Source organism: Nelumbo nucifera, chromosome 6 (assembly GCF_055504915.1).
Source record: "Nelumbo nucifera cultivar China Antique chromosome 6, China Antique-T2T, whole genome shotgun sequence".
NCBI lineage: Eukaryota > Viridiplantae > Streptophyta > Magnoliopsida > Proteales > Nelumbonaceae > Nelumbo > Nelumbo nucifera.
Window position 1 is genome coordinate 29356703 of NC_142654.1, and position 13295 is coordinate 29369997.

The 13295-nt window shown below is 35.8% G+C and overlaps 1 protein-coding gene across 3 annotated transcripts in view; it reads right to left on the bottom strand.

Moving 5' to 3' along the window:
• Positions 1 to 7962: 7962 nt before the first annotated feature.
• LOC104598490 (electron transporter, putative (Protein of unknown function, DUF547)) overlaps positions 7963 to 13295 on the bottom strand; it is a 57261-nt gene continuing 51928 nt past the window's right edge. For all 3 annotated transcript variants that reach the window (XM_010260577.3, XM_010260576.3, XM_088889944.1), the window contains 6 exons: positions 12855 to 13177; positions 12282 to 12381; positions 12121 to 12180; positions 11866 to 11952; positions 9938 to 10078; positions 7963 to 8398 (listed from right to left, as the gene is read on the bottom strand). In XM_010260577.3, coding sequence (XP_010258879.1) covers positions 8069 to 8398; positions 9938 to 10078; positions 11866 to 11952; positions 12121 to 12180; positions 12282 to 12381; positions 12855 to 13177 — 1041 coding nt within the window. In that variant the 3' untranslated portion in view covers positions 7963 to 8068. The remainder of the gene's footprint in view (positions 8399 to 9937; positions 10079 to 11865; positions 11953 to 12120; positions 12181 to 12281; positions 12382 to 12854; positions 13178 to 13295) is intronic.

The window sequence follows — 13295 nt, forward strand, 5'->3', positions numbered from 1 at the left end:
AAGAAGGTAGTGAAACCAACCAATTTGCTAGCCAAAGGGGTATAGCTTCAGTATATACACCTATTTCTAACAGCCCTTTCTTTGCAAAGTTGTGAACTAGCAAATTGTTCTCCCACCTATAGAAAGCAAAAGAGTAGTCCAAGTCTTTACATTCATCCAAAATATCTTTACAAAGAAAGAAAGCATCAAAAGCTTCCAAGGGATTCTTAGATATCAGAGCCTGTACTATGATTTTGTTGTCGCTTTCAACCACAAAGGACCCCTACGGCCTTTGCTAACCTAACACCTTAAAGGCAAGCATAAGCTTCTGCTTAAAGAGATGAAGCGGTTGTATTTTTATGAGTCCAATCACCTCAAAACCCACAAATGAATGTATCATTAGATAGAGATATTTGGAAAATCCAAACCCATTAATTAAAAACCCGTTTAGATTCCTGTAAAAACCTAGTTTGTCAAAAATCCAAACCAAGGAACTAAAACCCATTAGAATCCCCTACGTACCTGCATTTTATTTTCCATTTATGCTAGGATAGCCCTAGTATTTGGGTAATGCAGATCACACTTACATATAGAGTGTCTATTGAATGATTGTGAGAGAGGTAATTTCTTATTTGAAGCTATGCACGTAAGACAATTGTTTCGTCTTTATGTCCCAGACCTAAGATTACATAGATTTTGGAAATAAAAGTGGCATGAAGAATGCCCTGATTCTCAATGCGGTTTTGTATAGTTACATTTAGAAGGATGCCCTAATTCTCAATAAATTGTAAAATAAAAGCCATAAGTAATTTCAGTTCTTAACACTTCAAAATGGTTATTATGGTCAAAACATTTTATCATAGACTATTCTCTAAAAAAAAATATTGGTGATAACTATGAAGAATATAAACTAAACATGACAGGAAGTGAACCTTGAGAAGCTTGCTTGGTGGAAGCTAAACATGACAAGAGAGGAACCTTGAGAAACTTGCTAGGTGACATGTTTGTTGGCACATGTCATACTTTTGCCACATGCCAAGTTTATGAACACATGTCATACTTTTGGAGATGCAAGTTGCATACCCATGCCATGTCATCATATAAATAAATTGCATGTACATTTATAGTTGAATAGTTTTTTACAATGATTTTCTCACTAAATAAACATTAGAAAAAAGACTTTCCTACAAAAAATTTCTCAATAAGCAAACACAGTATGACTAACTAAGAAAATATTTTTTCATTTTCTCATCCCATCTTTTTTCAACCTATTTTCTCAACAATCAAACAGACCAATAAGCAATGATAAGCATAGAATGGAATTTGGGGCTTCTAAGGCCTTTATTGCTTATCCAACTAATAATGGATATTGAAGTGGAGAATAGATATCAAAAAAAGTCAAGTAAAGACACAATATCAATAAGAAGTTTTGAAGTTCCAACTAGTTTGATGACAAGCTTCAATAGCCATAAGAGTGGATTTTGAACCTGATTTAGTGTAAAACATTTGTAATCTCTTTCCAAAGCCGTAGGATTTAAGCTAAATGGATCCAAATAAGTGTTCCCATGGTTTGCAGTTAGATTTGGAATCAGAATCAGAATGGTCTATTCCCCCTACCTGTTTGGTTCAAACATGAATCGGAATCAAAATTAGAATGGGCCGAAATGGATTCTCACTCCCAAGGGAAGGGAGAGAATGACCATCCCCTCGAATGGGGGAATACCGTTCCATTAAGAATGGGAATTGGGTTCCAATTCCAAATTACTATTCTCGTGAACCAAACATGCCCTAAGTCTTTCAAAACTGAAAACGATTTTGGCGATGTTTGATACTAGTGTCGATTTCTTACCACATTAGAGCCACAACAATGATTCAAAAACCATTGATGAATCTTCTGTTTGGTTGGCCAATTTTTGAAAACCCGACAAGTCATTCAAAAACAATTATTAAAATTGGGCCAATTTCAGTCCTTTTATTTATACTGACAAACATTCTAATTGTTTGTCATAATTATATACATTTTGATTTATAAGCAAACTTTTTCTTCTTAACAGTTGTTTGTCAATCACTGTTAACCCAAGATGTTAAACCCCTAATTCTAATAGTTTTGGCTTGGGTTGGCTTCACGTCTATATCAAATGTATTTATGTATAAAAGGACATAGTTACCATGTTTTAATAAAATGTTGTCTTTAAATTCAATTTATTTTTGTCATACTTTTTTTAGTTCATGTGACTACACGACGTGGGGAAGCCCACTCCCATACCTAAACCCCTTGATCATTGTGGCAATGGAATTTGATCATGAATCTCGGCTATAACCCCCTAGAGACCTACATATATATATGCAGATACATATGTGAGCTCAAGGAAACTCATTTTCGGCTTAAGATAAAGAATCACCACTCATTTTTTTGGAGGAATCAGGTCGTCACATTAAATTTAGAAAACAAACATTTGTTTTGAAATATTGACAAATAGTGACTTCATTTGCCCATTCAAAAGGCATTATACCAAAGAGATGTTGAGTTCAATTGGATTGGGAAGGGGAAGGTGTTAGGCACCCCTCTCTATAAGTTGTAATGATAACCCAATTTTAAAAATTATTTAGGCTTAACTTCCAATAACTCTATCAAGAAATTTGTCAAGATTTTAAAACCTTGTAAAAAATGCTTCCAAATCCTTATAAACTTGATTTGAGGTGATGTTATTAAGAATCGAGTATTAATTTCCTTAAGACCCTCATATTTATTCCTCTTTACCCAAGTCTATAAGAAGTTGTGAATGCAACTTTTCCAAGTTTTTAAATCTTCAAGCAACCCATAACTAAAATAAGCAAATGAACTATTCAAATTTGATACTAGGTAATCTAAAAAGAACATAGGAAGCAAGAAAAAATAATGAGAGGGCTTACCTTTCGATTTTGACATTGACAAATAGTTTCCAACAACTGAATCATGATTAAATGGCATTTGAATGAGTCATTGAACTTATGAGATGCTTCTAGTTGATCTTCCAAATGAAATAGGAGAGGTATTTATGTTCCCTTAATGCCAATTGAAATTATGAAGTGCCTATGGGGGCATATGGATCTTTATGGGGCGAATTTGAAACCTAAGGGTTTGTTTGATTGTTGAGAAAGGAATGATAAAAGGGAATATTCCCGAATTATTCTTTCTATCTTGTGTTTGTTTACTGGTAAACAGTGTTTTGGGATGAGAAACAAGAGGGACACGGGATCCCAAAATTAAGTGAGCGGTGCGACCCCGGTGAGAAAAGAAAAAGCTAAGAAGATTTTTTGGGCAATTGCTTGAGGAGCTCTGAAGACCAACATTACCACCCTCGGTCCTCTTCTCTTCTTTGCAACTCTAGTGGCGAAGAAGCTGTTCAATGCAAAGGTGAACAAATAAGCAACCTGATCATCCATGCTAGGGAAAATAGCTCTGAGATGATTGAGCAGAGGCGTAGAATCGGCCGGCGAAGGAGACGATGACAAAGCAGCATAGATGGGCCTAGGGGGAGAGAATCGAATCGGAGAAGTAGAAGAGGAGCAACGGATTCTCTTAAAAGAAGAAACAAGGGTCGTTGTTGGCAGGTCCTCAAAGAAAGATCTCTTGCCGCACACTATGGTAGACATGTTGCTATAGTCTGCTCATCTTCTGAACTCGCAGCGAATCCTTCACAGTCGATGATCCCTCCCTCCTCTTCCTCCGACTTTTATTCTCAATCTTTGAATACCACGACGAAGACGATGACGATCGGGGAGGGTAGGGGGTGTTAGGGTTTCTGAGCAGCTGCTTCTTAACTCTTCTTCTTCGTTTGGTCCGTCGAGTTAAATGCGATTCAAAGCTTTTGATTCATTAGAATCAAAGTTTGGTTTCTCAACTTTTTCTTCTCTCCAGGTTTCGCTTTTGCTTTCGCCCTCTGTCTCTCTCTCCTTGAACGGATGCCTTCCGTACCTATAGGCGATAAACACCTAAGCAGTGCCTTGTCAGGGGTTAATTCGACTCGATAGTCAACTCAATACTGAGTTACTGAGAAACGTTTTAACTTGTCATCAATCTGGACTATTAGGTTTTGGTCAACCACATAAATTCAATTGATTGGACGGCTTCGATTGATTATGAATTTCAAGTAAATCTGGGTCTAATGCATAATGAGGAGAGATGGGTTTGGGCTTCTGGGCCCAAATTTGCCGCCTATCATTCTTTGTTTGGTGTAGATGCTAATACCTAATAGGGGTGTTTTTGTTCCGGTCCGGTCCAGATGGGCCGTGTAAGCCCAAATAAAGTATCATATATGGTTCGGTCCATTTTGGCGGTCTATACCATATTACCATATAATGAATACAAAAATTGTCTCATTTAAATTCATTGGTAATACAAATTTTGCATCTCAAGAATTAATGCAAAATTTGTCCCCACTCTCAATTAGTGGGGACATATCATCCTGCTACTTACCTAATTCTCAAACAAATAACCCTCTTATCTCCATTCTTTTTTTATTTGATGTCATCCTCCTGACCTCCATTTCCTATTTTATTTCCCACAAACAAATAAAATAAGAGCAAAATAAACTTGAATTTGCATTCAACCATTTACATTCGTTTGCATTTACACCACTGCAAACAAACTGAGCCTAAGGCTTAATTTGGAAGGAGTACAAATGTAAATATGTAGAGTGCAAAACCTTATATTTTGTCATCCCAACATTTGGGGGGGTGCAAGTTGTCATAAAAGTAAATTACATGCATTTTTATAGTTTAGCATGATTTTTCTCCTATAAATTTTCTTGCAAAACAAACATTAGAAAGTGGATTTTCTCACAAAAATTTTCTCAGCAAACAAACACATTATAACTAACTGAGAAAATAAATTTTCCTCTTCTCATCCCAACATTTCTCATCCCATCCTTTCTCAGTCCAATTTTTCTCAGCAATCAAACAGACCCTAAGGGTTCAACATTTGGTGATTTATTGTGAGAACAACGAAAATGATAACTCTTTAAAGTTGGAATGCTTCTATGAGATCTCTCCTCTCTTTTGGACTCAAATTGGGTCCCTTTTATAGAGACACAAGGGCAAGTTAAGTCTGAAGCTCGCCCAATAGCACGACAAGGGTTCCAATAAGACATTATTCATGCAAATGGTTAATGATTAAAATGAAAAATGTTTGTAGTCAACATTTCATTTTGGATGCAGTGTTTTCCTCGATTTGGGCTCAGTTTCAAGGGGGTGGTGCGTTCAAAAAGAGTGTAGGGTGTAGCTAATATGGCAAGCTTGAATTTTGGGATTCCAATGGCGTCGACAGAATGTAAATTGGAGTTAGTCATAAAGGATTTTTAGTCTTTTCCAAGTTTTAGGTGGGGTGCATTTTTTTTTTTTTTGGGGGGGGGGGGTGTCAACCGGAGGACTTAGCCCCATACTCTTGGAGTCTCAAATTGAGGCAAACAAATTGATGATGTAATCCAATGCATCAAAATGAAATCTTTCAAGTTTGATGATCAAATAGGTGAATTAAGGTGGTGTTTGCTACTTTGACCATTTATTGGATAAATTTTTGTACGGGATTTATCTTGAAAATGAGAAGAGTAATTGATAAATGTTTTTTACTGTTGTTTGACATCTAGGCATTGTTAGGCACCGCATATGTTGAACAGTAAGTAAACAATCAATAAGGTTTACTAAAATGAAATATTGGTTGATAGTGGGTCCAAAAAGGAAGTCTTGTGATGAAATTTGGTGGGTAGATATTTTTGAACGTATAGATTACGATGGAATGAATAGACTTTTTGATTAGAGGTATTGATTTAAGATTTGGTTGAGATTACCGTCCTAGCTTATAGTTGATTAACCAACGGGATAGCTTGAAAAGAAACATTGCTTGTTGTAAAAGGAAATAAAGGAATTTATGGCCGAAATTAGATGGGTAGATCATTTTAAGGTTTTTCAAACTCCATGGGTGGGGTTTGGTTATTTGAATTGTAGATTTTGATGTGATTTTGTTGTAAACATTGGATTGAAATTTTTTATGATCAAATGGTTAAACAATGGGACTTTTAGCTGAAATTTAGCATGCTGGCATAAGTTAAGATGTTGAATCATGTAAAAAATCAGATTTGGTAAAGAATTTGTTGATATTAGTCATTTTAGTTTTGTTCATCCAAGGTTGCATGAATTGAATATTGGCAATTTTATGGTTGATTATTATAATTTGAAGTTAAGATTTGATGGATAATCATACACTAATGTCTTCAAGGTGACGAATGTGTTGGATTTGATTTTACAAATAATAGCTTTAAATATTGCATTGATTGGACCTGTTAAAAGAAATATTGGTATGATGAATGATGGATTATTGGAGCTTGATTGTGAAATTTGATATACATTCAAGTTTTAATATCTTAAATATAGGGGTTGTGTCTAATTTGGAGGGTTTGGATGAGGTAGGCATGAAGTTGTAAGCACGTTCAATGAGCACTTGAAAATTTTTTTGACACCTATCCCTTAAAATACCCTCACGCCACCCTTGAAAAAGATTAATGCCCACTTTCGATAGTTGTCAAAATATTTATCAAGTGGTCACTTAACGTGCTTACTTTGATGTGCCTACTAGATCCGGTCCCTAATTTAGATATCAATGCCCATATAGTATCATATATTGACTTTTGCCGTTCTTGTTAATTGGGATTGTTGAAAATGATGTGATTTTGTTGGAAATTGAAGGTGAATTTTAGGCATTTTGGTGTTATGAATTTACGAGCATGGTTTGATCAAGTATTTGGCATGTGGACATTGCTGAAAAAGAAAAGGAATTTTAGAAATTTCAGATTTAGTTACCTTTCAAATTTTGGGGTCTTGAAAGTGGGGATAAAAATGTAGGACAACGGGATTAAGCAAAATTTGAGTATTGACAACATACATGCATACATATATAAATGCTTGCAACGAACAATGCAAAAATACATACATACATTTAATGATGCATAGTTGCATACATATATCTAAGGGTGAAAAGGAGCACCTAGGTAGGATTTGTTGCTCACACTTTTGTGTATCACTTGCCATGTAACAATCATGAATGAACACACTAGTGTTTTGTATGTGACGGGATCTGCTCCTCACAAATGGGCGCCTCACAGGCACATCCGCCGTGCATTAGGAACATCTCCCGTAAATAATAACTAATTAGTACGGGAGATGTTCCCAATGCATGATGAGATGTGTGTGTGAGGCACCTGTGAGATGCCATGTGTGAAGAACAGATCCAGTCTCGTTTTGTACACATGAAGCCAACATGCTAGTGCACAGGCGTGTTCACTTGTGAATTGTGATTGATTAGGTAGTAAGTCATACACAAGTAACACAATCGTGTGAGTAGTATATCCAGGCTTAGAAAAGGGTAGTTCATTTTTATTTTATTTTTTTCTGAACAATACAATACAAAAGGGGCTGTTTGTTCACGGCTGATTTTTCTTGAACCATGATAGGTGAGCATTGATTGTGTGCTTATTTTTATTTTTATTTTTTGGATTCATGGGCTACACAGGTCTGCACTGCAACAGATAGTCATTTTAGGCCCTAAATCAAAATTTCCCATGGAAGATTGTTTCAATGTGGTGAATAAATAAAATAATGGTCAAAATCACCCACATTATTTTTGTTTTTACAAAACTTGTTATTATGTTAATTTTAGTTCGGGATGATGTTATACTAGTGCACATTAGACTCAGTTTGGAAAGAGTACAAATATAAATATATGTATATTCCAAATGCTTACAAAATAATACAAAAATACAAGATTTTGCACTCTAAATATTTGATTTGTACTCTTTCCAAACTGAGCCCTAGGAACAGCAATAGATTTGTGTGAATCCTTTGGGAGGTCTGAGAAGATGGCCTATGATATCTAACATGTGATTCATGTCGTATGTGTTCCGTTAAAACACTACAGTCAGGTTTAAGTACAGAGTAGAACCATGCAGATTGAATAAAATCTATACATTGAAGGATTGCAGGTCCGTAACAAGTTCTAGTATTTGATTTTCTCCCCCCCCAGCAAAGACAGCTCAATCAGCTCAACACAAAAAGTTTATACCCACCATGGTTTCTCCATTAAGTCCTTTGAGAAGATGTAACGGAACCTTGTATTGTAAGGTAACCACTCTACAATCTGTGATGTTTTCCTCTTTGTTTTACAATCAGTGCATTTACGAATGGAATCATGGAGCTTCTTATCGACATTCAGGGAAACCCACTTGAGAAGATCATCTGAGGTGATGGAGGCCTCTTTAGCGAACCTATCTAGCAGTTTGGGTAGAAAGACATTTCTTGACTTCTTCACCATTACATTAGCTTGAAGAAACTCCTTCTTGGCTATTTCTAGCTCCTCCTTGATATTTTTTGCAGTGTAGACTTTTAACTGCAAGATGCAAAAGATGTTAGTACGAGAAACCCATTGGCTCAAGGCACTTGATTTTGCTAGGTGGGAGTAGGGATGCAAACGGATCATATCAGATTTGAATCAAGGTATATTCGAATAAGATCCAATACACTATAGATCCGATCTGATCTCATAAATACTGATTTGAATTTGAATCTGATGAGGATGTCGGATATCCGATTCCGAATCTGATCTGATTTCATTAAAAAGCTAATAAATTATTAAAAGGAAAAGAAAATATAACAGCTTAAATAATGAAAAACAAAAAAATACAAGTATTTCTACCATATATATACATGTTTTTTTTTATAAAAATTTTATAAAAATGTACAAAAATGCAATATAAAATAACATATTTATAAATAAATAAATGATCCGAAATAGGGATATCTGAATCCAACAAAATAGGACCAGACTTTGGATCAGATTGGATCATGATCCGATCCATTTGCACCCCTAGTGGCAAGGTAGCCAAGACTGGAAAACCACACAGGGTTCAAGAACAACAATAACAACAAAAGCAACTACATGGGGAACTCTGCACCATGCATATTACAATCTTGCAAAAGTTGAATTAGAGAGTTTTTCACTTTGGGAGCTGGTATATTTGACAATTCACAACCTGTGTGAATTCAACTCCTTATCAAAGAAAAAGAAAGATGGTGGTTATTCTGGCTATAGCTAAGCCATTATGAATTAATAACAAGAGGAACAGTTCTGTGGTAAGGTCCAAGTCAATCAAGATGACATTTTGGTAACCAATAACTACATGGTTAATCAGAGTTTTTTTTTTTTGAGTAATTATGCACTAATAATGCACACCCTATGTATCTACTGAAATTGCCTCCAATTGTGCCTTTTACACTCTGAATGGCATTAGTAGGATTCATTTGCACTTGGAGAACAATATAATCAAATTGAGATCAGATCATTTACATGATGCCCACAAAGAAATATGTAGCAAGCCCATCAGTAGGCAAGAAATGCTTCAACAAGGGGTTTTGGTAAATTCCATGGTATAGGTGTAATTACTGAAATCACCTTTACGTACTGGAAATTACCAAATTAGACTCCTAGTTGGGTTGTAACGGGACACCCCATGGACATCTGCAAAGAGGATATTAACTCAAAATTGGGCTAACTACATAAATACTTACACAAAACAATCGAATTTCAGCCGAGTTCAGAGTTATATTAGAAAACTGCAATGATACCAAATGGTCTTCAATCATTAAATGTCTTTTGAGTATGAATGAAGAGCTCTGCAGATTCTTTAGCTAGGTTAGATATTACTGGGGATTTTCTATCATGGAACAAACAAGGACTGGTAGCAGAGTTGTAATTTGATGATGTAGCTAAATTCTGTTTCTATTTATCATGCTATCCCTTTTCTGGATAATAGAGAGCTACTGCCTTATCATTAACAAAATTCCTATTATTATTCCTTATAATTTTTTTTTGGTTGTGATTCAGCCACAGTTTGATTATAAAGAAAACTGGTTAGAAACAACAAGTTACCACAGGATCTGAAGAAGCTCCAGTACAAAGGGCAAAGCAGATGAGTGGTTGAGAACATTGGAGGCCAAATCTTGAACTGAGGAGTTGCCTTTCTTCTCCAGATTTCTTCCTCATGGCAGTTGAAAGTATGGTCTCAAACCACTGCAAATAAATAAGAATAGATAAACATACATGACAATAAGAAAATTTAGCATGGTTCCCAGTTTCATTCACTACAAATGAATGTATAAAAATTTGGCATGGTTCAGAGGGGTTGGTTTAAGGCCCCGTCTACCCTCTGAACCAGGTCAGACTCCGAAACACCCCCTGTAGGGGTGTATCAGGAACTTTGAACCTTGGTTTTAATCACATAATGTTTTTTCCTAGCGTAAGTTTTGGGCATCCACACTTTTTTGGTTCAACTTGACTCTGGTGTCATTAAATAGGTTTTCCAATTTGGCAGTGTATCAATGATGAAATTCTGTTTTAAATACCTAAGTAATTAGATATAGGAGCCTTTTAGTTGCTTTTTATAATTCTAGAAATAAGTTGTAAGGGCTAGCCTACCCAGTGATTTCAATAAGAAGTATGTTGTAACTGAACTTCAGTGTTCGAATGTGGAATGAGAATCATGAATCAACCTGTAACTGTTAAGTACCAGAATGGTACAACCTCTCCTGTCTCTTGTCTCTTGGTTCCTATCTGTTTTTTGACTTCTCTTCTTTATTGTTAGTACAAATTATCAACATAATATTTTTATTATCTCCCCATTCAAATTATGAACTATTGCTATCCAGAAATTTCTGATCTTAATTCATATAGCTTTCCTCCATGCAATCCTGTGCAATATATGTAAAGTGCACTGAAGAGAATGAAGAATGAAGTTCAGGTGGATAGAATAAGAAGAATCATCATTACAGAAGAGAGCATGAAGGATCTTGATGTGCAAGTAAAGCTTAGAAGAGCTTGGAGTCTTCTTCCTACGGAGAGATGTAAGAACCAAGGAATATTTTCATATGGTTGGGAACAAAGAACTCTGGGATCAAGAACAGGCTTAAAGATAGTTGAGAGAATTATGTTATTTCTTTGGGAGGAAAAAGCCTTTAGTGGATGTCAATTGTAGTGGGGGTGAAAATATTGTTGATAATCTGCAAAATATATTTAATTGGGATAAATTGGAGGACACAGTTGTAAATGAAAAAGGAAAAGAGGGGCTAAGGAACTGAAACTAGATGAAGAGGGAGAAGACACAAAGGGAGTAAGTTGGTGATTAGTTATCTGCGCTTTTTTATATTGACGGCAAGGTTTGATGCCTTGACTTGGAAGCAAGGGTCCCGTTGGACGGCAGGCTGGCAGGGATTCTTCTTGCTTGGTATGGTTTTTCTTTGTTTGTAGAATGAATTGGGGGAGGAGGTATTAGTGATTGGGGGTCATTTTGATGTCTTATGTTTGATACCCTTCCTTGTTGAGGGTGTCAAGGTTCTTTTAGGATTCTTCTGTTCTGCATAGGCCTTTCTTGAAAGTGGGGGCTGTAGGTGTATTTTTTATTATTTCTCATGTCTTTTCCTTTCGCATACAGCTTGCACACATTTTCCCTTTTGCAATAAATGCATAATTGTGTTACTTGTAAGATAAATGCCATATAAAGCTATGTTGCAAAACATCACGAGTGAGATAATCATGCCCATATAATACTTTTTTAGTGAACCATATCCAGAAAAAGAGAACTCTTTTGTAGTTCACAGGATGATTTTGGTCAAAGATATCTTTTGGGAGATGGTTGTGAAATCGACAGTTCTGCCAAATAGTATGATTGTCAGGTAACTGAGAGAAAAATTTTCACCCATGAAGCATAATTAGATAACTTTTCCAAAGTGCATATGTATGTGTGTATGTATACAGGAGAATACTATCACTATGTGACATAGACATGGAGAATAGGTCAATACCCTGCCAATTCGAGGGGTACGGAAACTGAAAATAGATTGCTCTATGGCATCTGCACTAATTACATGGCCACCAATGCTGTAAGCAGCCTGCATGAAATCCATCAATGTTTTGATACAAGTGGTGAGATCCACATAAAATTATGATTGTTCATTCACTATGTATAAAATTAGACTGTTAAAACAAAATAAGGTCATGATACATGAAATTCATTAGTGCAATTTAATCCCAAATTGAAAATAAAAGAAAGAGGTTACCTTGTGAAACAAGGCCATCCTTCTCATTGAACCATGTGAAATCCCATATGCTAAATATGCCTACAAAGGTTATAAGAGAAACCATTATATAGATACAAAACACCATATACATATAAACATAGAGGGAGAAGGAGCGCTATTTCCAGTTACAAAATATTTACATGCATAACAAGAGAATTGTACACATTAATCCAAAATGCCATTTGGGCATTGCTTCCCATTTGATTCACATTGACCCTCTCCAGTTGTTCCACTAGAACCCTGAAATTGGCAAAAGTGAAAGAATATTAAAACTGGTATTCATGTAAGGGATAAAATAAAGAGAAAATCCAATGCAACCATCGGTAGGCCACAACTACGTTTTCATGACAACATATTGAACAGGAGTATATGCTGGGTGTGTGAAAATCACTGTTTGATGTATCCTATTCAGGATTTTGTAAGCCAAATAGTTATCATGACTAGATAGAAAGTATGCAAAAGTTTGTGTGAAATAGTTCACAGTATCTCATCAAACCATCAACAAGGTGGTGAGTTGTGATGATTTCACAAATTTTTTGGTGGATTTTTCAGATGCTGAGTTCCTTATTGCATGAATGCATTTACCAAATTGCTTTCACTGTGTCCTATTCTAATTTCTACCTAATGGGAACTTTGAACCACTAAAACAAAAAACTGGAAGATTGATATTCTATTATTTACTGCTTGCTTCTTTCAACCAAGAAACATCCTACCTATAGTTGTTGATAGGATAAGATGCATGAGAGAATTGATTCTTATCAGTTGATATCCAAGATATTTCTACCATGGATTTGCAAGACAAATCTCTGTCCTCCACAATACCACGTCTAGGGAGGACAACACTAGTTGATGATCTGGACAATAAAAGAGAATGGTTCTTTTCTGGCTTCATAGATGTCGTGCTTTGTATCCAGCAATATATTGCAGCCATACACCTGACCAGATCCTCAGATAATTTGCTTGGGCAGTGGTAGAGATGGTCCTTCAAGGTACGCGTTAAAGTTGTTCTCTCCATACCTGGTACCTTTTCATGAACCTGCATCAAATTGAGAAATGCATTTTGAGAGTTGAGATAGCTAAACTAGCTATTGTTTTGCATTCTAGAAGTACAATGCATGATTTATGGATCAGGTAGTTATGCATACTGTTGGAAT